Genomic DNA, 25,795 nt, shown 5'->3' with positions numbered 1-25,795 from the left:
ATTAGATGTACAGTATTGGATTAAGACTGGAGGAATCCATCTTTGTCTTTTTACCTGGGATATTTAGAACCAGGAAGTGTTATACACAGTGTTCTACACAGGAGAACAACTTGAGACATTTATCACGGGTTTTGTTACTCAATTCTTTCTCTTGCAACCCCAATGCAAGGACTTCTACATTAGACTTAGCGTTTCATACATAATTCAAGAGGGAAGATTGACACTGAAGTGCAGCGTTTTAGGCCTAGCTACTTGGATCATTGTAACACTTATAGTTTCACACTGAAGCATCAAGCACAGAGGCTGCCCTCCCTTCACTCCTCTCTCCCCTCCTCCTCACCTCCCTCCCCTCCTCTGCTATCTCCTAGCAGGGACATGCCTGATGGTTGTGTGATGGATGACTCAGGGCTTGATAGAGATAGGAGGCTGCTGTTAATTAACATCCCCTGAATCTCTACATCTCCCGCTCACTACTTTTCTCACCCACCGTTTCATCCAGAACAACCCAAATTAGTACATCTCGGAATGATGGGAGCGGTATTCTCTATAAAGATGCATTACAATGAAATATAATACTCGAACTACGCAGATTCTGTATCACAGCAAGACTTTGAAAAGGAAACTGAACAGGATCACATTTACGTTGTCAAATAATATTGTTTCTCGGCATTTTGTTACGTTGCTGTTCAATGTAAACAGGAGATTCATTCATATGTTCATAGTCATATACAATACCGTGAAGATTTCTCCCTCTTCTAGGCATGGTTCTATTGTGTGACCTTGTGTCAATCTGTGTGTGAGTCCCTAATGGCACCCATTTCCTACGTAGTGCACTTTAGACCCGAGCCCTATTGGCACGGTCAAGAGTAGCGCACTTCATAGGGAATAAGGTGCCATTCAGGACACAGCCTGTGCATGTTGCAGGGGAATTCCATGACTCACTGACTAGTGGGCTGTGTGGTAGTGATTCAGACCTGCCAGTTTTTACAGGCCTGTGTTAGTGGAGCACAGGGCCATCTTATAGGAAACTGAAACTTTTCAAATATTTTTTTGATGATCGTCAATTTGGATTTTGAAAGTCCAATATCTTGAACTTGACTGCTGACAAGAAAAACATTATGGGACTGTGTCAACGGTGGACTAATGAAAAAACAATTGTGGAGTTTTCCTTTAACTCAGCCTAACACACGCACCCACATACACCTGGTGTCAGGAGTTCACCTGTGTGTAAGCGTCTCCTCTTAAAGCTGTCAGAGAGGTAAAGCGTCTCCTCCTCTTGGAGAGCTGTCAGAGAGGTAAAGCGTCTCCTCCTCTTGGAGAGCTGTCAGAGAGGTAAAGCGTCTCCTCCTCTTGGAGCTGTCAGAGAGGTAAAGCGTCTCCTCCTCTTGGAGCTGTCAGAGAGGTAAAGCGTCTACTCCTCTTGGAGAGCTGTCAGAGAGGTAAAGCGTCTCCTCCTCTTGGAGAGCTGTCAGAGAGGTAAAGCGTCTCCTCCTCTTGGAGAGCTGTCAGAGAGGTAAAGCGTCTCCTCCTCTTGGAGAGCTGTCAGAGAGGTAAAGCGTCTCCTCCTCTTGGAGCTGTCAGAGAGGTAAAGCGTCTCCTCCTCTTGGAGAGCTGTCAGAGAGGTAAAGCGTCTCCTCCTCTTGGAGCTGTCAGAGAGGTAAAGCGTCTCCTCCTCTTGGAGAGCTGTCAGAGAGGTAAAGCGTCTCCTCCTCTTGGAGAGCTGTCAGAGAGGTAAAGCGTCTCCTCCTCTTGGAGCTGTCAGAGAGGTAAAGCGTCTCCTCCTCTTGGAGCTGTCAGAGAGGTAAAGCGTCTCCTCCTCTTGGAGAGCTGTCAGAGAGGTAAAGCGTCTCCTCCTCTTGGAGAGCTGTCAGAGAGGTAAAGCGTCTCCTCCTCTTGGGAGCTGTCAGAGAGGTAAAGCGTCTCCTCCTCTTGGAGCTGTCAGAGAGGTAAAGCGTCTCCTCCTCTTGGAGCTGTCAGAGAGGTAAAGCGTCTCCTCCTCTTGGAGCTGTCAGAGAGGTAAAGCGTCTCCTCCTCTTGGAGAGCTGTCAGAGAGGTAAAGCGTCTCCTCCTCTTGGAGCTGTCAGAGAGGTAAAGCGTCTCCTCCTCTTAGAGCTGTCAGAGAGGTAAAGCGTCTCCTCCTCTTGGAGCTGTCAGAGAGGTAAAGCGTCTCCTCCTCTTGGAGCTGTCAGAGAGGTAAAGCGTCTCCTCCTCTTGGAGCTGTCAGAGAGGTAAAGCGTCTCGTCCTCTTGGAGCTGTCAGAGAGGTAAAGCGTCTCCTCCTCTTGGAGCTGTCAGAGAGGTAAAGCGTCTCCTCCTCTTGGAGCTGTCAGAGAGGTAAAGCGTCTCCTCCTCTTGAGAGCTGTCAGAGAGGTAAAGCGTCTCCTCCTCTTGGAGAGCTGTCAGAGAGGTAAAGCGTCTCCTCCTCTTGGAGAGCTGTCAGAGAGGTAAAGCGTCTCCTCCTCTTGGAGAGCTGTCAGAGAGGTAAAGCGTCTCCTCCTCTTGGAGAGCTGTCAGAGAGGTAAAGCGTCTCCTCCTCTTGGAGAGCTGTCAGAGAGGTAAAGCGTCTCCTCCTCTTGGAGAGCTGTCAGAGGTAAAGCGTCTCCTCTTGGAGAGCTGTCAGAGGTAAAGCGTCTCCTCTTGGAGAGCTGTCAGAGAGGTAAAGCGTCTCCTCCTCTTGGAGAGCTGTCAGAGAGGTAAAGCGTCTCCTCCTCTTGGAGCTGTCAGAGAGGTAAAGCGTCTCCTCCTCTTGGAGAGCTGTCAGAGAGGTAAAGCGTCTCCTCCTCTTGGAGAGCTGTCAGAGAGGTAAAGCGTCTCCTCCTCTTGGAGAGCTGTCAGAGAGGTAAAGCGTCTCCTCCTCTTGGAGAGCTGTCAGAGAGGTAAAGCGTCTCCTCTTGGAGCTGTCAGAGAGGTAAAGCGTCTCCTCCTCTTGGAGCTGTCAGAGAGGTAAAGCGTCTCCTCCTCTTGGAGCTGTCAGAGAGGTAAAGCGTCTCCTCCTCTTGGAGCTGTCAGAGAGGTAAAGCGTCTCCTCCTCTTGGAGCTGTCAGAGAGGTAAAGCGTCTCCTCTTGGAGAGCTGTCAGAGAGGTAAAGCGGGGTATATGGACAGAGCCAGCCCTCTGCTCCATACTGTGAGACGGATCCAGACAGACAAGGCTGAATAAAGTGCAGGTTTGGCTAATCCTCGAGGCCAAATCCTTGTCTGTCTGACACTTCAGTCTCTCCTCTCTATTCCCTTCTCTCTCCAAAATTGGTTTACCACCGAAGCCTTTCTCAGAAGTTTCGGTCTTTCACTCTGTGGAGCTGTAATATGGCATCTGCTGACCTAACTGTAATTGGGGAATTTGCGGTTTGCACAAACTATATTGCGTTGTCTTGTGTTCCTCCCGAGCTATGATCTTGTTCAATATGTGTAATCCTTAGGTTCATTAAGTACACAGTAATTTGCAGTGCATTGGGAAAGTATTCAGTCTCCTTGACTTTTTCCACATTTTGTTAGGTAAATTCTCATCAATCTACACACAATATCCCATAATGAAAAAACATTTTAGATATGTTTGTTAATGTATATAAAAAAAGGAAATCTCCCATTTACATAAGTATTCAGACCCTTTACTCAGTACTTTGTTGAAGTACCTTTGGCAGTGATTACAGCCTCGAGTCTTCTTGGGTATGACGCTACAAGCTTGGCACACCTGTATTTGAGGAGTTTCTCCCATTCTTCTTTGCAGATCCTCTCAAGCTTTGCCAGGTTGGATGGGGAGCATCACTGCACAGCTATTTTCAGGTCTCCAGAGATGTTCGATTGGGTTCAAATCTGCGCTCTGGCTGGGCTACTCAAGGACATTCGGAGACTTGTCCCAAAACTACTGCGATGTCTTTTTTGTGTGCTTTGGGTTGTTGTCCTGTTGGAAGATGAACCTTCGGCCCAGTCTGAGGTCCTGGGCACTCTGGAGCAGGTTTTCATCAAGGATCTTTCTGTACTTTGCTCCGTGCATCTTTCCCTCGATCCTGACTAGTCTTCCGGTCCCTGCCGCTGAAAACACAGCATGATGCTGTCACCACCATGCTTCGCCGTAGAGATGGTGCCAGGTTGCCTCCAGACGTGCACTTGGCATTCAGGCCAAAGGTTTCAATCTTGGTTTCATCAGACCAGAGAATTTAGATTCTCATGGTCTGAGGTGCCTTTTGGCAAACTCCTAGCAGACTATCATGTTCCTTTTACTGAGGAGTGGCCACTCTACCATAAAGGCCTGATTGATGGAGTGCTGCAGTGATAGTTGTCCTTCTGGAAGGTTCTTCCATCTCCACAGAGGAACTCTGGAGCACTGTCAGAGTGAACATCGGGTTTTTGGTCACCTCCCTGACCAAGGCCCTTCTCCCCCGATTGCTCAGTTTGGCTGGGCGGCCAGCTCTAGGAGGAGTCTTGGTGGTTCCAAACTTCTTCCATTTAAGAATGATGGAGCCTGCTGTGTTCTTCAGGATCTTAAATGCTGTAGAAATGTTTTGGGTACCCTTCCCCAGATCTGTGCCTTGACACAATCCTGTCTCGGAGCTCTACGGACAATTCCTTCAACCTCATGGTTTGGTTTTGTTCTGAAATGCACTGTCAACTGTGAGACCTATATAGACAGGTGTGTGCCTTTCCAAATCATGTCCAATCAATTGAATTTTTCACAGGTGGACTCTAATCAAGTTGTAGAAATATCTCAAGGATGATCAATGGAAAGAGGATGCGCCTGAGCTCAATTTTGAGTCTCATAGCAAAGGGTCTGAGTACTTATAAGCCGGATGTGGAGGTCCTGGGTTGGCGTGGTTACTCGTGGTCTGTGGTTGTGAGGCAGGGTTGGACGTACTGCCAAATTCTCTAAAACGATGTTGGATGCACTTTATGGTAGAGAAATGAACATTCAATTCTCTGGCAACAGCTCTGGTGGACATAGCTGTAGTCAGCATGCCAATTGCACACTCCCTCAACTTGAGACATCTGTGGCATTGTATTGTGACTAAACTGCACATTTTAAAGTGGCCTTTAATTGTCCCCAGCACAAGGTGCACCTGTGTAATGATCGTGCTGTTTAATCAGCATCTTGATATGCCACCTGTCATGTTGATGGATTATCTTGGCAAAGGAGAAATGCTCGCTAATAGGGATGTAAACAAATTTGTGCACAATTTGAGAGAGAAACCTTTTGTGCGTGTGGAATATTTCTGGATTTCTTTTTATTTCAGCTCATGAAACATGGGACCAACACATAACATGTTGCATTTGTATTTTTGTTCAGTATAGTTATAGGATGTGTATCATGGCAACAGTACGTATCACTTGGACACGCATGTGTGCACGCATTTGTAATTTTTTTTATCCCAATGAAAGTTCACCCTTAGATGACAGCCTCCCCCATCTCTTCCTAGTATGCGTCTTCTTTCTTTCTTTCGTTCTTTCTTTTGCTCTCTTTAGTTCTTTTTTTTGTTGCTCTCTTTCTTTCGCTCTCTTTCGTTCTTTCTTTCGTTCTTTTGCTCTCTTTCGTTCTTTCTTTTGAAGGGTGAGAGTGGCTTAAAAGAGGGAGGAAACAGGCAGGAAGAGAGAGGGGGAGGGAGGGAAGAGGCATTACTCTGGGATCAAGCAGCTGGTTAGTCAGCTAGTAGGCCTCTGAGTTGCTTTGCTCTAGCCACAGCTTGCTTGTCAGTCTTTTAAGCGGCGGCCTTTGATTACATAGTCCTGTTTTGATGGTATTTTCTGGCGTTCAGGGATGTGGTGTCTCAAGTACAGCCAGGAAGAGCTGTCCTGGCTGTTGGCTGGCTACCACGGCTGAGAATTCACTGTACACAAATGGATGCACTCTCTTGCACAGTTGCCGACTTCTAAACTCGCACGCCATAGTTCAGTCCTCTAGTCAGCCTTCAAGCCTGTGAGTTCCCTGCATCCCGGTGAAGGGATGTTCTAACTGACAGGTCTGGCCCATGTCAGACATACTTTACTGTGTGTACAGTACCGGAGATGGGGACAATTTCTGAATACAGCAGGTTTTTGGTCTCATCCTACACAAAGAACAACCAAGTATTACATCACATTGAAAGGTAAATAAACACTCTGTTCTGAGGACCGTTACAAAGAGAGCTTTCATCCCACACTACTTGATTAACCAAAGGTCAATTGCTTTTTCAAACGTCCCACAACAGTTGACTGAGAAAATGACTCTCTGTACCTCAGCTTTTCTTCCCAGTCATTAGTCCCAATAACGGAGAGCTGACACACTGCTCCGAGGGAAATTACTTAACACACAATTGACTTCACTAATTGACTCTACTGCTGTGACGAGGAGAAACTTTCTTTGACTTTGTCCCCTGAAAACAATGTCCAGAATCCCCCTCCCATCCCTGTACACACACGCAAACCTAACAGCCCGGCCCATAGGATTAGGGAGGAGAAGATCCCCAACATGAAAGCGGAGTCTTCTGACTGATCAGCAAGACGGACGGGCAGCAGATCAATCAGGTTTCAATGAGACAGAGGGTCTTTGAAGCGGCTAGCTAACACTGCTTGGCTAATCAATGAAGAACTGCCCGCTTGTTAGCACCTTCAAAGACTCATAGAAAACAAACAGTCCCTCTGGCATCATCAACTCTGTGCCTGCCTCACCCAGTCCTCCCTCCCTCCACGCCACTTTGCTCAACCCACAATGCCACACACAACTCATCTCTCCCTCTTGCTCTTATTCTGTCTTTAGTTCTTTCTCTCACTCTCTCTCCCCCTCCGCCTCTCGCTCTCTCTCTTGCGCTCGCTACTTGGTTGTTGATGATTAAATGCAAATGGCTTCCTTCCTACATTCCACATTAAGAGGGTGTACAGTAGTTTGTTGATGTTAATTGTCTTTGAGTATGGAAGCAGAGTGTTGGTACAGTAGTGGATGACCTCATGGAACTACCTGTGGCAGGAACAGGAAGTTCTTTACACGCACGCACACTGACGCAATATGGATCAAATGCAATATGCCTGATAGCCCTCTAGGCTTTGGTTTCATTGAGAGTGCAATGGCCACTTCTGACTGGATAAATATTTTCTGATGATGAGGGGATATTGTAACTGCGTATAAATTGCATCCTCAGACCTTGTATGTATTGTGTGTGAGTTCAGTTCCAGAGTCCAGACTACATACAGTATACCCCAGTGATTACAGATCTGCTATCAGTCTGACTGTGCTATCAATAAAAAAAATGCCCGACACAGATCTCGTTAAAAAAAAAAAAAACATCACTTTGTATATTATGGTCCACTCCATGTCCACTAGTGTCCTCTCCTTCCTTCCCTCCCTCCCTCTCTCTCCAGGAGCAGAGCCCCAGTAACCAGACGTCTCTGGCCATGATGCAGGAGCCCCAGGAGATGGTGGAGGAGACGGTCACCATTGAGGAGGACCCTGGCACGCCCACCTCCCACGTGTCCGTGGTCACCTCCGACGACGGCACCACGCGACGCACAGAAACCAAGGTACTGGGGGAAGCAACGTTGTCACACATCACATCAAATTAGGTAGTAGGTACCTAGATGCAGGAGGAGAAGAAACTCACACACTATATTGAAACTTTTTAATGAGGCAAATTGTTTGGGTTGCTTACAACCCTGTGAAATGTATGTGGCAGGTTGCTGCAGTAAAGCAGCATGGTAATTGTTTTATTGCAACTCAGCAGCCTAAAGTGACGGTCTCTAATAGAGGTCGACCGATTATGATTTTTCAACACCGATACCAATACCGATTATTGGAGGACCAAAAAAGTCGGTACCGATTAATCGGACGATTATTTTTTGTAATAATGACAGTTACAACAATACTGAATGAACACTTATTTTACCTTAATATAATACATCAATAAAATCAATTTAGCCTCAAATAAATAATGAAACATGTTCAATTTGGTTTAAATAATGCAAAAACAAAGTGTTGGAGAAGAAAGTAAAAGTGCAATATGTGCCATGTAAGAAAGCTAACATTTAAGTTCCTTGCTCAGAACATGGGAACATATGAAAGCTGGTGGTTCCTTTTAACATGAGTCTTCAATATTCCCAGGTAAGAAGTTTTAGGTTGTAGTTATTATAGGAATTATAGGACTATTTCTCTCTATACGGTTTGTACTTCATATACCTTTGACTATTGGATGTTCTTATAAGCACTTTAGTATTGCCAGTGTAACAGTATAGCTTCCGTCCCTCTCCTCGCTCGAATCAGGAACACATCGACAACAGCCACCCTCGAAGCAGCGTTACCCATGTAGAGCAAGGGAAACAACTACTCCAAGTCTCAGAGCGAGTGACGTTTGAAACGCTATTAGCGCGCACCCGGCTAACTAGCTAGCCATTTCACATCGGTTATACCAGCCTAATCTTGGGAGTTGATAGGCTTGAAGGGGTGGGTATAATTTGTGGAACGTTCCAACAGGAATCTGTTCCAAAAAACGTAAAGTAAAATGTTGCCAACCAACAACGCATACAAAGTTTTTACGAAGTTTTTGGAATAGATTCCTGTTGGAACGTTCCACAAATTATACCCACCCAGGTTGAAGTCATAAACAGCGCAATGCTTGAAGCACAGCGAAGGGCTGTTTGAATGAATGCTTACGAGCCTGCTGCTGCCTACCACCGCTCAGTCAGACTGCTCTATCAAATCATATACTTAATTATAATATAATAAACACACAGAAATACGAGCCTTAGTTTCCGGATTCGACCATATTAATGACCTATCATCTCGAAAACCAACGTTTTTTTTCTTTCAATGACATACGGAACCGTTCCGTATTTTATCTAACGGGTGGCTAAGTCTAAATATTCCTGTTAGGCATTGATATTTATGGTTAGGAACATTGGTGTAACGACAGTACTTTTTTCGCAAATGCGCTTGTTAAATCAACACCCGTTTGTCGAAGTAGGCTGTGATTCAATGAAAATTAACAGGCACCGCATCGATTATATGCAACGCAGGACACGTTAGATAAACTAGTAATATCAACCATGTGTAGTTAACTAGTGATTATGTTAAGATTGATAGTTTTTTTATAAGTCTAATGCTAGCTAGCAACTTACCTTTGCTTCTTGCTGCCCTCGCGTAACAGGTAGTCAGCCTGTTAATCCTTGTGGAGTGCAATGTAAGGCAGGTGGTTAGAGCGTTGGACTGGTAACCGAAGGTTGCAAAAACGAATCCCCCCCTGAACAAGGCAGTTAACCCCCGTTTCTAGGCCGTCATTGTAAATAAGAATGTGTTCTTAATCTGACTTGCCTAGTTAAATAAAGGTGTAAAAAAAAATATATATATTAAATCGGCAAATCAGTGGCCAAAATACCGATTACCGATTGTTATGAAAACTTGAAATCGGCCCTAATTAATCGGCCATTCCGATTAATCGGTCGACCTCTAGTCTCTAAGGCCCGTGATCCTTTAGCCAGATGCCCAGATTTTGTCTTACAGTTTGGTTACTGTTTCAGTATTGCTCCTACAGTATTTTGTGTTGCGGGTTCTTTTTTCTTGATTCCCCTCTATTGTGTTTTGTTGTTTCTATATAAGGATATGTCAACTAACCTGAAGGTGAGTTCGAAAAATTTCCCCCCTCATCACTTTACTATCAACTCACGACACCATTTTGTGTGTGCCCATGTCTGCCGCGTGCGGCCACACCCTTCTGTCACACAGGCAGTCTCTCTTACCGCATCACAGCCAGCCCAACGCTCCACAGCTCCAGTATTGTTCCTCTTACTGTCCTTCCTGAATGTAGCTCACAGCTTTCCCCCTTCAGTCAGGCCTGCTCCACGCCATGCACACTACCGCTCCAGACAGTGTCTCAGTGCAGTGTGCTTCCTGATGGAATGGGGCTCCCAAAATGGCACCAAGTTCTATAGCGCTCTGGTCAAAACTAGTGCATCATATAGGGAGTAGGGTGCAATTTTGGATGCAGCCCCAATAGAGCGGAGATGTTATTTTCCCAAAAGTCTGGTTCCCTAGGGAGGGACCCAAGGGAAGGACCCTGGCTAGAGCTCTGGTACACTAGACACACAACAGAGTCTGCAATTAAACAGCCCAGCTAATCCCTCTGTTTCACTGTGTGTGCTGCTATCCTATTGTAAGGGATTGGACACATGTACACTAAAGCGAACAGGCACACACACGCACACACACACACACAAGCGCACGCACACCGCTAAGTAAAACATTAATCAAGGGCTTGGGGAGTCAGGGAGTGAGGGTCACTGATTTTAAGGACACAATTCCATAGGGATGAGAGAGGATGCTTTTTGGAAGTCATTTTGAGGGGAAGAAGCAGATTAAAAGACGGTTTTGACCGTTCCTTTCTAATTGGTGTCATCGGTTGGCCAGCCAGCTTGTGATGGAAGCCTGCATACGTGACATTTCCGGACTTTCATCCCTCTCTCTCAATCGCTTTCTCTCCCTCTCTTTCTTTCTCTTACTCCCCTCGCCCTCGCTCTCACTCTTTTCTTATCTGTTGAATTTACAGTATGTGTAATTGGGTTCCTTTGAACAGGAGGCTCCAGCTGGCTACTTACTGCTAATGCATTTCCTTTCATGTATTCTGAGTATCCCCTCCAAGCACAGTGAGATTTCACACTATTGCTTTTGGGGAAAAAAACATGTTTTTTAATGCTAAACACATATGCAAACAAGGCAAGCAGCAGTATAAGCAGTATCAGTAGCCAGCCACCACACTGAAATAAACAGACCAAAACAAGGCCTGGGAATAAGTTAATGTGGAGTGGCGTTCGCTGTTTAAAGGCTAACTATCTAACCGCTCCAGCTGTGAAGGAGTGAGTGAGTCAGTCAACTGGCTGGCTAGTATGTGGTACTCGCTAACTGCACGCACGTACACACACACACACAGGGAATGGGCGTCACCATGTCCATCCTCCATCTCCCTCCCAACACACTGTGCTTTTCTGTGGACATGGTCCAGTGATACACTCACACTGTTCTTTTAAAGGAGGTAAATGAAAAGCTGTAAAAAGCAGCAGCGTTCCTTCCGTGTCCTGTGGATGGGAGTTAATGAGGGTTAAGGCACGCCACAAACGCAAACAACACAACAGGCCTTAATACACAACAGCACACACGAGGGAGAAAGGTCTCAATGGAAAGAACGAAACCCACACGGATACAAAATGCTCAGCTGTAGCGTCAGTCAATTTTAATGTGCTGTTTTGGTGGGTTTTTTTTTCCTATGTTGTTGAATGGGTTGAATCAACAGGCTCGTCCATGTACCGTGTATGTGCAGACAACTGCCAATGTGATGCCGGGTACTACTTACTGACCACCTCAGCCATCAACACTTTCCCATAGGTGACCAAGGTGATCAAAACCATCACCCGCCACACTTACCTGCCAGTGACCATCATCGAGACCCTGGTGGTTCCGGAAGGTTCCATCTCACCGCAGTCCAAACCCAGCAACCCGGCGCCCACCTCTTCTCCCACCCCATCACAGACAGACACAGTAAAGAACCCCAAGGCTGTTTTTTTGTCTTGAAGTGAACCCCTAACCCTTCCTGCTCGTATCTCCTTAAACCTCCCACTAACTCCAGTGCAGTTGGTGTATCAGTTTGAGCTCTCCGTCTATAAAAGTTGAATGAGGCAGAGATCGTGAAAGTGTTACGGCGCTATAAAAACGGCGTGGGATGCCTGCCCTCCCTCCTCCTTTAACAGCCTAACACTTGGTAAACATAGGCTCCGGTTTGACTGCAGGCACCTTTCATTAGAGCGAGGGAGCGCACTGCCTTAGCCACATGGCCCTGACAAATACATACAGACCCACACACACACACACCAGCGTTTTAGAGACTCTCGTTTAGCCCGTTTACAGTAGTCTAGATGGGTCTATTCTGTAGCCCTCTGAAGCACCATCCCCAGCCCCCACGTCTGCTTGTTTTTGCATGTTGTGATCTATAGCGGATCAAAGTTCTGTTTGAAACCTGTGACGGTTTCTCGTGCCGTACCAGCGAAGGCTCTTTAGAAGTCATGTTAGTACAAAAACGTGGTGTTCGTCAAGGCTTCTCTCCCTGGCTGAGTTGGAAGACGGGCTCGTCAAAGATGGCAGATGTTTAGCCTGTGGTGGTTATTCAGTTTTAGGGCCAGAATCAGGATTGAAGAACACTGCTGAATAGTTCCTGGTAGTGGTCCTCAACCCCAGGCCTAAGAGATCATCTCCACATTTCTGCACAGTGTAGGAGGCATCGGGTATTTTTGAGTGAAGAGCGACCCCCGTTCAGACCAGACCTGCACTCAATTACCGTCACCACCTGCATTTGAAATGAATGGCAATAAAAGTCCTCTAATCAAGCAGCTGAGAAGAGAAAGCCAGCCTGTTATTTCAAGGCCAGCGGTTCAAGCTGTTTCATTAAGTTTGGAATCTGACAAAGGCTTTATTTTTAACATGAAAGGGATGATTGTATGCGAGTTACACTCAAAGGGAGGGGGAGCAGCTCTGCCAGCGTAGTATGAAGTAGCAAACCAATGGATGGCAGTGAAGGATGGTCTTTAGATGTTACCGAAGCGCCATAATTATTCACTAACATGACTGGGAATAGACCGTTTCTTGGCCGATTTGAATTTAAAATACCTCACAGTTGGGGACAGGGTGTGAACAAACTAAAGGCTTTGTGAAAATGGGATCAAGATTTCAAGTTCTCATATGTAATGACTGTGAACGTTTAACATTTATGATTCACGTTTTGTTCCCTGCTTTCTCTTGAGATGTTTAGGACCTTATTGAGTTTCCTCGTTATCGTTTCATGCCTTTGCTTCAATTCTTGTGGGAATGGACCCTCTCCGTGCACCTTGTCAGGCACACCGCGAATTGCAAATTGCATCAGACATGGGGCCCCTCCCAATGACCATTAATTTTCATCAATCTCATTAATTCTGAAAATGAATTTATAGCCGCGGACAAAATAGCCAATTATCGCCACTGCAGAATTCACTGGGCAGCAAATTGGTTTCTGTATCAGTGCTGAACCTCAGGCTGAGGTTAGATGCAGCTAACCCTCCCTGACTGCCAGACGGCTTCAGCACTCAGACAAGTAGGAGTGTGATGTAGGAAGTACAAGATGTATCGATATACAGTAGATATAGTTTACTAGTGCTCTATAAGACAGTCAGTCCCCAGTTATGACTGTCACCTTCCGAAATGGCCCCCTATTCCATATGTGGGGGGGGAAGACATGTCACAGAAACTCACCCTTATTTCCAACACAACCTAGCATTGTTTTTTTCTAATAGAAATGGATGAAAAGCAATGGTACGACCCTACCTCCTTCAGCGTTTCCCAATGCATGACCTTCGACCTGTTATTGACAGTGCCTGCCTGCGGTGTCACTCTTTAAAGGAACAATGTTGTCCTCATCTCATTCCTCAGCACTCTCACTGTGTGGCATCGGCATCCCACTGGCCTGTCTGTGATTCAACAGGCTGCATCGGTGTGCTGTGTCCATGCTGTCTCAGTCCTGACCACCTGTCTCTCACTGGGTTTATCTGTAGGTAACCTCCTCCCCAGGCTGACTTACTACAATATAGAGAGAGCTGTCTGGGGACGGGATTAATCTGTAGTCTGTCTGTTTGTCTGGTGGGACACCTGAACATACTGTTAAGTACAGTCATGTCAGGGTGATCAGAATGTTTCAACATTGTCCTCATCAACTGTTGTGTGTGTGTGTGGCCCATACACACAAATGACTTTCAGGATTGGGTAGTAACTGATTTAACTTATAATGTAATCAGTCTAACTTTGTCTTTGTGATCTCCTCTCCTCTAGGTGACGAAGATGGTGAAGACGGTGACCACGCGGACGGTTCGACAGGTGCCCCTGGGCCCCGACGGCCTGCCCCTGCCCGAGGGCTCCTCCCCGCTGGGCAGCTACACAGACTCCATCGACCGGCGCTACCTGAAGAACGGCGAGCGCTACATCACCACGCCGCAGGCCACCTCCACGCTCACGCGCTCCTACAACAACTACAACGACTCCTACACCGACACGCTCCCCCCCGATGCCGGCGGGAGCCAGTACGGTGGGCGCCACTATGGCCTCCACGACGGCTACGGGATTGGAGACATGACAGACAACTACGGCAGCCTGTCGCGTGGCGTCAACTTCCGGCCGCCCCGCTATCCCTACGCCATGGCTAACAGCTATCGGACGGAGAACAGCTACGGGACCTTACCCATTCGGAAGGATGACTACGGCCACGTGGCCCAGCCTCAGGTGCCCATGGGCAGCAGCAGTGTGGACCTGAACCGGTCCCAGCCAGAACGCTTCCAGCCAGAGCCCTACGGACTGGAGGACGACCGCCGCAGCCTGTGCCCCGAGGAGGAGGAGCCCTATGACCTGGACCCTGACTACTCCACCGCCAGCCGACGCCAAGGCACGCTGCCGGGCACCAACCGTGGCAGGACCGTGAGAGAGCCGCTTCGCGACGGGCCACGTGTCAGGTGAGAACGATAGACGTGACAGAACGTAGTCTGGTTTTAGTCGTCTGAAAATGTTTAAGGTGACCTGGAAGATAGAATTGGACTGGTTTGGTCTGGTTTAGGTTGTCTGAAAAAATGGATGTGAGCTGCTTTCTTGACCAGGTTTATCTTGAAAACAAGTCTTTCTTGTTACATAAAGATAAAGTATAGTTAGGACTCAACTTTTGAGCAGGGTGGCGATTGGAATCTTTGCTGTGATTTGTTTGAGTGGATGTAGCAACCTGTATCATCCTAGCTGTATCCTAGCTACGCCTTGGTGTGTCTTAGCTGCAGGAGACCGATTCTTTCCTCGAAGTGATGCACAATGAGGACTAGTTTTATGCATGGCTACAGGCGTTGTCTGAGACGTGAGAAGAATAGTCTTCTCAAGATGAGGAAAATTAAGAATACATGTCTTATTCTTCTGGCATGCGTGAGAAACAAAGGTGTGTGTGTGTGTGTACATATGTGAACAGATGTGTTTTCTCCTTGAGAGATTCCTTTTCTCCTTGAGAGATTCGGCGTTGAAGGGAAGAGGCTTTGATATCCGTTTTCATGCAAATGGCGGTTGAACATGTGTTTATGTCAGAAGGACAGACTGTTAGACATGGAAAAAGAGAGGGAGGGAGAAGAGACCGTTAGGCAGAGGAAGAGAGAGAAACAGAGGCAGATATACAGAGGGAGGGGGAGAGAGAGAGGCAGTTCGACAAAGAGACCGTGAGAGACGGACAGTTCGATAGGGAAACAGACCGAGGGAAAGTGGAGATTGTTAGACATAAGAAGAGGAGAATGAGTGAGAGCTCGAGTGAGAAAGAGAAGCGTTGAGACAGAGGGAGAGAGACTGTGTTGTCTGTCTGTCTCTTCCCTGAGCCGTATCACTCTGGGCGACTTTCATTAACATGTCTGTAACCTCTGGGTCCATCTGCCAGAAACCAGCCAGGTAGCCTCTGACAAAACCCCCATAATGGGCCCTTAGTCACATATACACCTTCCAAACCAGATTTTTCCGACAAACTTTGGCATCCCACCAACTTTTTTTCTTTATAACTGAACGGTGTTGCTGTTCCGCGGACCGACCTAGTCATGATTGCGCTTAAGTTCTGCATATGGCTTAGGATGAAATGTAGCCATAATGCTGAGGTGGCATTGGCACAAACTTACTAGACTTTTAACACATTGGCTACACACATACTGCAATGTAAACTGGCTAACTTGTCTGGACCGCTACCTCCGGGTGGGGTGGCGCAAGACACTCGCATGACCGTTGCGACCAAAAAGCCTGTGACTTGTCTCAATCCATCAATGGGATTTTGTTTAACTGAATCTCCGTTTGTATATTTGGTTAAGTCTGTCTGGGCGGATAAGTGGTGGCGGTATACCTCCATTTATCAATGATCAGAAACATTTAGCATGCAATAATGTTGCCTAGATCAAGTGTAGGACTATTTATTTTCCTCGATGGCATATGGGCAACTCCAGAAGCCCGCGGAGGTTGTGGCAGACCCGACGCCTGCTCCCTAACGAAGCAGAGTGAGGGTAGGAAAGAGATTTGAACATGGATTTAAAAATAAACCACCATAGGCTCGGGCTCTGTTTTCCAAATTTCACACGTTCCCTTGGCGCAAATAATATTTGTATTTTATTCTGTTATGTTCCATTATATTATTAGCCTACCATAAAATGTGTGTTTACTGTGATCAGGGTAAATGTGTCTTGTCTGTTTTAATGAACAAAATAACTATTGATTTAATTTTCATGGCGCAGTCATGTTTCCCTATAGGCTGCACAGATCCAATAATAATGGATTTCTTTGATGTATTTAAAAAAAAAATGGATATCTACCCACATCGGCCCACGTCTACTGCCTCTCCTACTTGCCGGTATTGTGTGCGGGAAATATAAAAGGCTTATCCCGGCAAGAATGTGGTAAAAATGGGGACTGTATGAATTGGGTTCTTAAAAACATTGCCAGATAAAAAAAATTACAGGCAACATTCCGTAAAGTCTGTCTGACAAGGCTACAATTAGTTCCACATTATCTCCCCTTTCAGGCCACACAATGTCCACTTTTCCTGTACTCTGTAGCACAAGAAAGAAACCTCAAGCAAATTGAAGGTGATGTTTGACGTGGAGCAGTGTGTGTTTAAAATACTTATTTTTTTGACCAGTGATCTGTAACAGATGGATTTATTCAAACTTCTATATTCTCTTTTTTTTCTTTCCATCGGAGAAGAATAAAATATGGGCCCTAAGCCAGTTTTAAGGGACGTGAGCTGAGGAAGTTTGTGAGGGAGGAAGAGAGGAATCCTGTGTGTCTGTCATGGAGATGTTCAAAGGGGATGCAGAATAGCATTGTGGCAGCCTCTGACAGTGCTGGGCTGCATTTCGGGGACATTGTTAATCAAGCGCACATACACACCCTGGAATGTAAACACAGAGTGGTGATGTGTTATATTTACGTCCTTGCTGTCCAGGGTCCTTGGGACGTCCCTACCCCATTGAAGTTGCCATTTTTAATGGTTAAAGTTGCACTATAGCACCAACGGTTATATTTATGCCCAGTGCAGGGGTGGGAAGTACAGATGGATGGTGCCTCCCTTTTAATCAGAGCTTCTGTCTGCATGGAACACACACACACACACACACACACACACACACACACTTCCAGATGCAAATGTACCCAAATATACATACACACACACACACTGCCAGACAATGAGTCACTCTATCAGCTTGAGGCGGTTGCTGTGACAGGCAATTTGTACTGTACGCTACGTTTCACAACATACTAACGCACACACACACACGTGATTAGGCAATTAAGATGGCTAGCTCGCTGATTAATTTTCACAATGCGATACCTTATCGACGTGTACCTTGCATTTCGTCTTTTTTTTTCACCCAACTTTTTACCCAAGTCCAATGACATGGTGACATGTTTAGTTGATTTGACGTTAGTTGACAGCACTACCAAATGTTCATCAAAACGAAGTGTTGAACTGACGTGCCCAGTGGGTGAGTCCTTTCTTTGGGGAAAAACCTCACATACCGTCTTTCCATCATGCTCCATCACTTCCTGTATCACCTTTCAAACAAACAGATCTGATGTAACACATCTGGAGTCCAGTTATAAAAATACAACTGGATCTAGAATTAGTATGGGAAGGAGCGCACCTCCCAGAGCCCTCGTCTCTCCACACAAAACACGTTATGTAATTCTATCCTAAAATGTATTTGCGTTCAAAATCCTTTTTTCCCTAACCTCTTAAACCTAACCCTTACCATAATCCTAAACCTAACCCTTACCATAACCCTAAACTTAACCTGTAACCCTAAATCCTTGCTTGCTCACGCTCTCGCACGCGCACACGCACGCGCACACACTCATTAGTATCCCTCCATTAATAGTATGATGTTGAGGCTGCTGTATAAATGGCTGTAATGAATGTGTCAGTTAAAGCATTTTAATTACAGCTTATCGTCTAGTCGCTTTGAAAACCCTCTTATGGGAAAAGGAAAATTAAGATGTTTAGTGCAATATGGCTTCCTGCGCTTTCACTGCGCATGGTGGTTATAGTAATCTGTTACAGGATAGGAGGGTATAGTAATCTATTACAGGACAAGAGGAAAGAACTGTGTCGCCCACGCTCCTAGTCTTTAGTAACAAGTGTGTGTGTGTGTGTGTAGGTGTGTGTCAGGGTTCATCAACTAGATTCAGCGGATGGTCAGGAGGCCGGAACATAATTACAAATTTGTGGACTGTGAATTGACCGCAAGAAGCCCAAGCAGATATACACTGAATACAAATTTAAACACAACATGTAAAGTGTATGTCTCATGTTTCATCCCAGAATTGTTCCATGGGCACAAAAAGCTTATTTCTCTAACGTTTTGTGCACCAATTTGTTTTCATCCCTGTTAATGAGCATTTCTCCTTTCCCAAGATAATCCATCCACCTCACAGGTGTGACACATCAAGAAGCTGATTAAACAGCATAGACGTTACACAGGTGCACCTTGTGCTGGGGACAATAAAAGACGACTCTAAAATGTGCAGTTTTGTCACACAACACAATGCCACAGATGCATCACGCTTTGAGGGGGGTGCAGTTGGCAGGCTGACTGCAGGAATGTCCACTAGAGCTGTTGCCAGAGAATTTAATGTTAATTTCTCTACCATAAGCCGAGTCCAATTTTGTTTTAGAGAATTTGGTACTACGTCCAACCGGCCTCACAACCGCAGACCACGTGCAACCACACCAGCCCAGGACCTCCACATCCGGCATATTCACTTGCAGGGTTTTCTGACATTAGGCACCCGGACAGCTGATGGAACTGTGGGTTTGCCCAACAAAATAATATATTCACAACTGTCAGAAACCGTGTCTGGGAAGCTCATCTGCATGCTCATCGTCCTCACCAGTGTCTTGACCTGACTGCAGTTTGGCGTCGTAACCAACTTCAGTAGGCAAATGGGTGCTCTTCACAGGTGAGTCCCGGTTTCAACTGCACCGGGCTGATGGCAGGCGTTGTGTGGGCGAGCGGTTCGCTGATGTCAACGTTGTGAACAGACTGCCCCGTGGTGGCAGTGGGGTCATAGCATGGGCAGGCATAAGCTACGAACAACGAACACGATTGCATTTTATCGATGGCAATTTGAATGTGCAGAGATAATGTGACGAGGCCGTGTGTGTGTGTGTGTGTGTGTGTGTGTGTGTGTGTGAGAGACCGCTTTTAGCATGATTCTCCTGTCAACTTTGAGGTTTCTCATAAGCAGTTGGCTAAGTTGGGGAAAGGATGGGATGGGAAAGGATGGGGAAACTAAGTTCTCAACAGTCATGCTTTTTTTCCCGCACTTAATTGAAATAAGGAACAAACACTAGTTGTAAAAACAGATAATGACATCAAAACAGCTGAAGCAATTAGATTTTATTTTTTTAAAGCAACATTTGCTTATGCCTGCTTTGATTTTATTTCTTTGTTTTGTCTTGTGAGTCATAAAGAAGTTATTGCTCATTATTCAAAATGAGCTATCTGTTTGTATAGTGAAAAGTCACAGAGCTCATAAGCATGTGGGAATGTTCCTCCAAACAGAGATGGAAACTTTCTCAGCTGCTAATCCTTTGAGGTTCGACTTCTCAGGGAGAAGACCGGAGACCACAGGAATGGAGATTTGATCGACATAATTGGCTGTCACTCCTACACACTCACTTGCTCTCTCGCTTTCACGCGCTCTCACACACATTCAAACACACACACACACACACACACACACACACACAGAGGAACACGTAGGATATTTAGCAGCTTCATTACCATGAAGAGTGTGAGCTGCTACTGTAATCATCCTGTGAGCATCATGTCTGGCGGCTGTGGTGGCGAGGGCCTTTCCCATCCCGTGAATAACCCGCCCCCTCTATCAACACAACGCCGCCAATTTAAATGCAAATCCTGACATTCCCATCACTCAGTCCGCAACCCGTTTACCAACCCTGGCGTCAGTTGTATTCAAATGAGTTCCATTTCAAACCCAACTGTACACTGATTGTCAGTGTCTGTGAGACCGTTGATGTAGTCGCATGTATCTGATAGTAATGAAGATATCATTTGGCAATACCCCATTCGGTCTTTTTTTCAGAGGGTATTCACAGCAGTGTTGTTTTTGCTTGTCTTTTCCTTTTAGCATTTGAATCGTCTCGAACTGTAGGTCTGAACGTGTTTAGACGAGACCGGGTGTTCACTAAGGAAGTGTCGGGTGCTGTATATCCTCGACTCGCTCGCAGCCATTTCTTTTTCCATGGTATCTATCATGCAGCTGTGAGGTGGCCTGGTTAAACGAGACTGAATGGTGAGCACTGGGTTCAGGCTGGTTGACCTAGGTTAACTGAGATGCCCTCGGGCCAAAACCTCCGCGTAGCAGGCGGACTAGCAGCCCTGGCCCAGTTTGGCCTTAATGACTGGGGCTTAATCGGCTCTGGGCCCTCCTATCCTTCATTACCAGACGAGGTTTGTGGTGCTTCACGTTCAAGTCCACTTTCACCCCTTCCTGTTAGAATGGTTCTTGTGCACGTTTCCTAGACTTGAAGGAACCGTTCTAAAACAGGAGGGGGTGATGCTATGCTGGACTACGCTGTACCATTCAGATGTAATGTCCTCAGGTAGCTGTGTGTGGAGCTTAAAATGCCACCCTTCAAGGATGTAACAAAGTCATTTTTGAGACTGGAGCTGCAGACACCTGTTTCAGGAGATGCTTGGCCACGATACCTAAACCTAACCTCGTACCACAATACCAAAACCGTGTTGACGCCTTAGAAACTTAGCCTAGCCACGGCCTGCGTTATCTTTCAGCTTAGCCTCTGTTTGTGGTTCACCTTTCAGTGCAGCTGCTTGCCTATCCACACCCAGACTCTGGCCTTGTCTTTGCTATGGCAGTGGTGGTTGGTTTGTTTTGTCTTTCGATACCAGCCAAACCCTAGCCTTCTGAATATATAAGGATTCAGTGTGTAGTTACATTGCTGCTCGGGTCTGAGCTTTTTCTCCCAGTTTGTGTTGATTTCTCTGGCAGTAAAATGTATAAAGTGATGCTATAAAACATGATATATGTTGTTTATTTAAACCCGTAGAGTAATGCACCCGCGAACACACAGCGATATCCTGATGAGATTCTCCCCCCTTGCAACGTGCGGCAGGGAGACATTTTTATGCACATAATTAACATAAAACTCATTCAAATTAAAGCACATAGTGGTTGTCTCTGACCGCTAGCACTCAGTTAGGGATGTCGCCCGTTTTGTTGCACCATACATCAAAGTTGCTCAAAACAGACCGGCCAGTTGTGTATGATAAACTAGCCTTTCTCTCTTGCTCTCGGTGGTAGGGAGGAGGGGAGGCTACAGGCGGTGGCGCATGGTGGGCAACATTAATTAGATTCCCCACTCTCACGTCCTTTCTCTGCCTCCTCCTTTGTTCCCATGAAAAGACACCAGAGGACAGAACAGAGCTAGTACAAGACAAAGTAGTGTCGTTCCTACCCCCAAATAAAGGGAAACCCCCTTGGGATAGTCCAACTATGGTTACTTTGTGACCATCCTCTCGGAGGAGAATAAAGTGCATCTCTTATCATCTTACACGATGACCAAACCTGCTCCGTGCATCCGCCATCGTGCGCATGTTGAGTTTGTCTTCCCCACCAGACACGTTTAGGACACGCAGGTTGAAATATCAAAACGCACTCTGAACCAACTATACTGAACAAAAACGCAACATGTAAAATGTTGGTTTCATTAGCTGAAATAAAATATCCTCCTTACCCACAAGGGCATATGCTGTTAAAAACCAATGAGGCGGCGGGAGAGGCGGGACGTGCTGTGTCTAAAATGGAACCTGCCTATGCAGATGCTTGTTGACGCGCTCCACCAGTTTTGGATGACATTATTGAATAACATGCATGTGTACATTTCATTTTGCAACGCTCGCGCAACACAGGCGATGTGGTCAGCATATTACCCTTACGCGTGTGGAACAAGTAAAATCATCTTAGGATGTCTCTGTAAAAGCACCATAAATAACCTTTGGATAACAACAAGTTATCATGTTAAACCCCCTCAGTATCTAGATACAGTTTGCTTCAGAACCCTGATGATCTGTCAGTCAGGAGATCTCCTTGTACTCCGCAACTCTGACAGAGGAAAGGAAAAGTATGCGAATACACCAGGCTGACACAAAAGGCCCAGTCCCAGGAAGGCAGCCAGACCAGGCCAAGCAGGGCATTAAGCATCGTCGTTGGTGCTGCTGTGACCAGAAGGAGCCAGCCTGCGGGCCCTGAGGCAGTGTTGGGGCAGAAGCCTCCCTGTGGGCATGGTGGAGCGTCGGAGCTCGCTTTGCTGCTGCCTCTCCTGGGGGCCACACCACACCAGCCCCTCTGTGAGGGAGCCCAGAAAAGTTCAGAGTTTCTTTTTTCAATTTCTGCCTGGACTTTGTTGTAAGAGTCCCTTTTGCTCTTGGCTCTACAGGGCTCCATCTCAATCTTTCTTACTCTTTCTCTCTAGATCTCTTTCTTCCTTTGCCCCTATTCTCCTTTGCTTTGTCTTTACTCTCCCCCTCCCTACCTCCTCCTCTCTCTCTCTGCGCAAACGCCAGCACCCCCATTATTAATACAAGAGAAAGGCAAAAGAGAACATGGCTCCGAGACGATAGAGATGATTAATAAGTGGCGCCTGTTTCTTATCGACGGAGCTGTTTTTCCGGGCCTCACCGGCTGGGAGGCCCTCTGACAGAGTTAATAACAGAGCAGCCTTGTCTCTCCCCGTCGCTGTCCTCTTATCTCTCGCCCCTGTCCTTTCACCCCTCCTTCACCCCTTCCTCTATCTCCTTTTTCCCTCCATCATTCAATCTTTCCTACCTCACTTGGCCTTCATCAACTCTTATTCCCCCCTCTTTCTCTTGTAATCCCTCTCTTATACAAATTCCACTAAATGCTCCCTCCATCTGTTGTAGTGGTTGATAGTAGTAGCAGTGTTAAGCTCACTGTCATAGACAGTGAATTGTAAACCATTGTTCTTGTACAGAACATATCCAACTACAAATCCACACAGCAAGATGTAAAAATCCTTCAAACAATGTTACATGATCTTTCCTCAAACTTCTCCCTCTCTCTCTCTCTCTCCCAGGGGGTACGAGGACCCCATCGAGGCAGAGCTGGTTGAAGAGCGACACCCCTACATCCATGGCATGTACGCGGCCCCCCTGGCCCAGCCCGAGAGAGGGAGCATGGCCAGCCTGGACCGCCTGGCTGGCCGCCGCTCGCCCTCCATAGACAGCATCCGCAAGGACCCGCGCTGGCGTGACCCCGACCTGCAAGAGGTCATCGCCATGCTGGGCCACCCCATCGACCCGGTCAAGTCCAACGCCGCCGCCTACCTGCAGCACCTGTGCTACGAGAACGACAAGATCAAGAAGGATGTGCGCCAGCTGAAGGGGATCCCTGTGCTGGCAGGGTTGCTGGACCACCCCAAGGCTGAGGTCCACCGCAAGGCCTGTGGAGCCCTGAGGAACATCTCCTACGGCAAGGACCACGACAACAAGGTGGCAATCAAGAACTGCGACGGTATCCCAGCCCTTATCCGCCTGCTGAGGAAGACCAACGACATGGAGGTCCGTGAGCTCATCACAGGTGAGGAATCCCAGTGTACCCTCATGGGAAGAATGGCTGCCCCCCTCTGTCCAGAATTAATCCAGTCACTAACCAAAACTAGCTGCAGCTCATCTGTAAATAGTACAGTAAATATTAGGCATACTAGCCTTTTATTTGTAATTTACAAATGCTTTTTGTCCTCCGAATTAAATATGTATTACTCAGGTACGTTGTGAAAACCTGCATGACCTGGGGAACTAATGTACTGTTGTAGAATGACATTTCTTAGTCATGTCCTGTTATTCAATAACCGTATTCTCTGTTAGGGCATTGTGCTGTTGTGGTCTGGAGGTGTTATTGAAGCAGGTCCTGTATACTGTACGAGACGGAGAGAGAGAAATGTTCCATATGCACAAAAATATTTTGGCCACAAATTTGTTTACATCCCTTTTAGTGAGCATGTCTCCTTTGCCAAGATAATCCATCCACCTGACAGGTGTGGCATATCAAGAAGCTGATTAAACCGCATAATCATTAAACAAATGCACCTTGTGCTGGGGGCAATAAAAGGCCACTTTAAAATGTGCAGTTTTGTCACACAGCAAGCCACAGATGTCTGAAGTTTTGAGGGAGCGTGCAATTGGGTTTCTGGCTGAAGAAATGTCCACCAGAGCTGTTGACAGATAATATTATGTTAATTTCTCTACCATAAGCCGCCTCCAACGTCGTTTTAGAGAATTCGGCAGCATGTCCAACCAGCCTCACAATCGCAGACCCAGGACCTCAACATCCGGCTTCTTCACCTGCAGGATCTTCTGAGACCAGACACCCGGACAGCTGATGAAACTGGGTTTGCACAACCAAAGTTCTCTGCACAAACTGTCTGAAACCGTCACAGGGAAGCTCATCTGTGTGCGCGGCGTCCTCACCAGTGTCTTGACCTGACTTAAGTCGGCAAATGCTCACTGTCGATGGCCACTGGCACGCTGGAGAAGTGTGCTCTTCACGGATTAATCCTGGTTTCAACTGTACCGGGCAGATGCAAACAGCGTGTATGGCATTCTGTGGGCTAGCGGTTTGCTGATGTCAATGTTGTGAACAGGGTGCCCAATGGTGGAGATGGTATGGACGGGCATAAGCTATGAACAACAAACACAATTGCATTTTATCAATGACAATTTGAATGCACAGAGATACCGTGACGAGATCCTGAGGCTCATTGTCGTGCTATTCATCCGCTGCCATCACGTTTCTGCATGATACTGAATGGCCCCATGACACAAAGATCTGTACACAATTCCCTCCATGGCCTGCATACTCACCAGACATGTCCCCCATTGAGCATGTTTGGGATGCTCTGGATTGACGCATATGACAGCTCGTTCCAGGTCCTGCCAATATCCAGAAACTTTGCAAAGCCATTGAAGAAGAGTGGAACAGGCCACAATCAACAGCCTGATCAACTCTATGTGAAGGAGATGTGTCACGCTGCATGAGGCAAATGGTGGTCACACCAGATACTGACTGATATTCTGATCCACACCCCTACCTTTTTTTAAGGTATCTGTGACCAACAGATGCATATGGATGAGGGTTGATTTGCCTTTACGGCACAATGCGACTTGAAATCCCAACAAAAAAATAACCTCCCACCACAAGACAGGGGAACGGAGGGAAAGCCCTCCCCCTATATCTCCATCTCTTTCTCTGTCTCTCTAGTGGTCTATTCCCCTCTCTCTCTTGCTCTCTTCTCCCCGCTCTCTCCTCTCCTTGCTCTCTTCTCCCCGCTCTCTCCTCTCATTCCTCCCCGCTCTCTCCTCTCCTTCCTCTCTCTCTTGCTCTCGTGTTCTCCCCGCTCTCTCCTCTCCTTCCCCTCTCTCTTGCTCTCGTTTTCTCCCCGCTCTCTCCTCTCCTTCCCCTCTCTCTCCATCCCAGGCTAGAGCAAATTGGGCGTGTTTTTCAAAAAAAATATATATAATATGGGGGCTTAATTTTGCATTATAAGGTTTTGTGCTGCTGTCCCCCGAAACCACAGCCAGTTCAGTTTTTTTTTGCAGGGAAAGGTTGACGTTGTTTTATAGGCACACAAGAAGTGGTCTCGTTCTTTTGTTTTCCCTATGTGTTTCTTCTTCCTCCTGGATAGGATAGGCTTATGGCTATTTGTGCCCTCGAAC

At 46.6% G+C, this 25,795-nt stretch overlaps 1 protein-coding gene across 23 annotated transcripts in view; it reads left to right on the top strand.

The window, feature by feature from the left end:
- The window catches only part of arvcfb (ARVCF delta catenin family member b), a 250,535-nt gene that overhangs the window by 172,728 nt on the left and 52,012 nt on the right, over nt 1-25,795 (top strand). For 13 of the 23 annotated variants that reach the window (XM_014170903.2, XM_014170897.2, XM_045706708.1 and 10 more), the window contains 5 exons: nt 7,325-7,483; nt 9,552-9,572; nt 11,331-11,483; nt 13,797-14,470; nt 23,158-23,660. In XM_014170903.2, the coding sequence (XP_014026378.2) occupies nt 7,325-7,483; nt 9,552-9,572; nt 11,331-11,483; nt 13,797-14,470; nt 23,158-23,660 (1,510 nt within the window). The remainder of the gene's footprint in view (nt 1-7,324; nt 7,484-9,551; nt 9,573-11,330; nt 11,484-13,796; nt 14,471-23,157; nt 23,661-25,795) is intronic. The other 10 variants (XM_014170908.2, XM_014170909.2, XM_014170915.2 and 7 more) reach the window with 3 other exon arrangements.

This window comes from Salmo salar, chromosome ssa24 (genome assembly GCF_905237065.1).
Source record: "Salmo salar chromosome ssa24, Ssal_v3.1, whole genome shotgun sequence".
NCBI lineage: Eukaryota > Metazoa > Chordata > Actinopteri > Salmoniformes > Salmonidae > Salmo > Salmo salar.
Note: the sequence above shows the minus strand (reverse complement) of the source record. Positions and strands in the feature narration are given on the sequence as shown.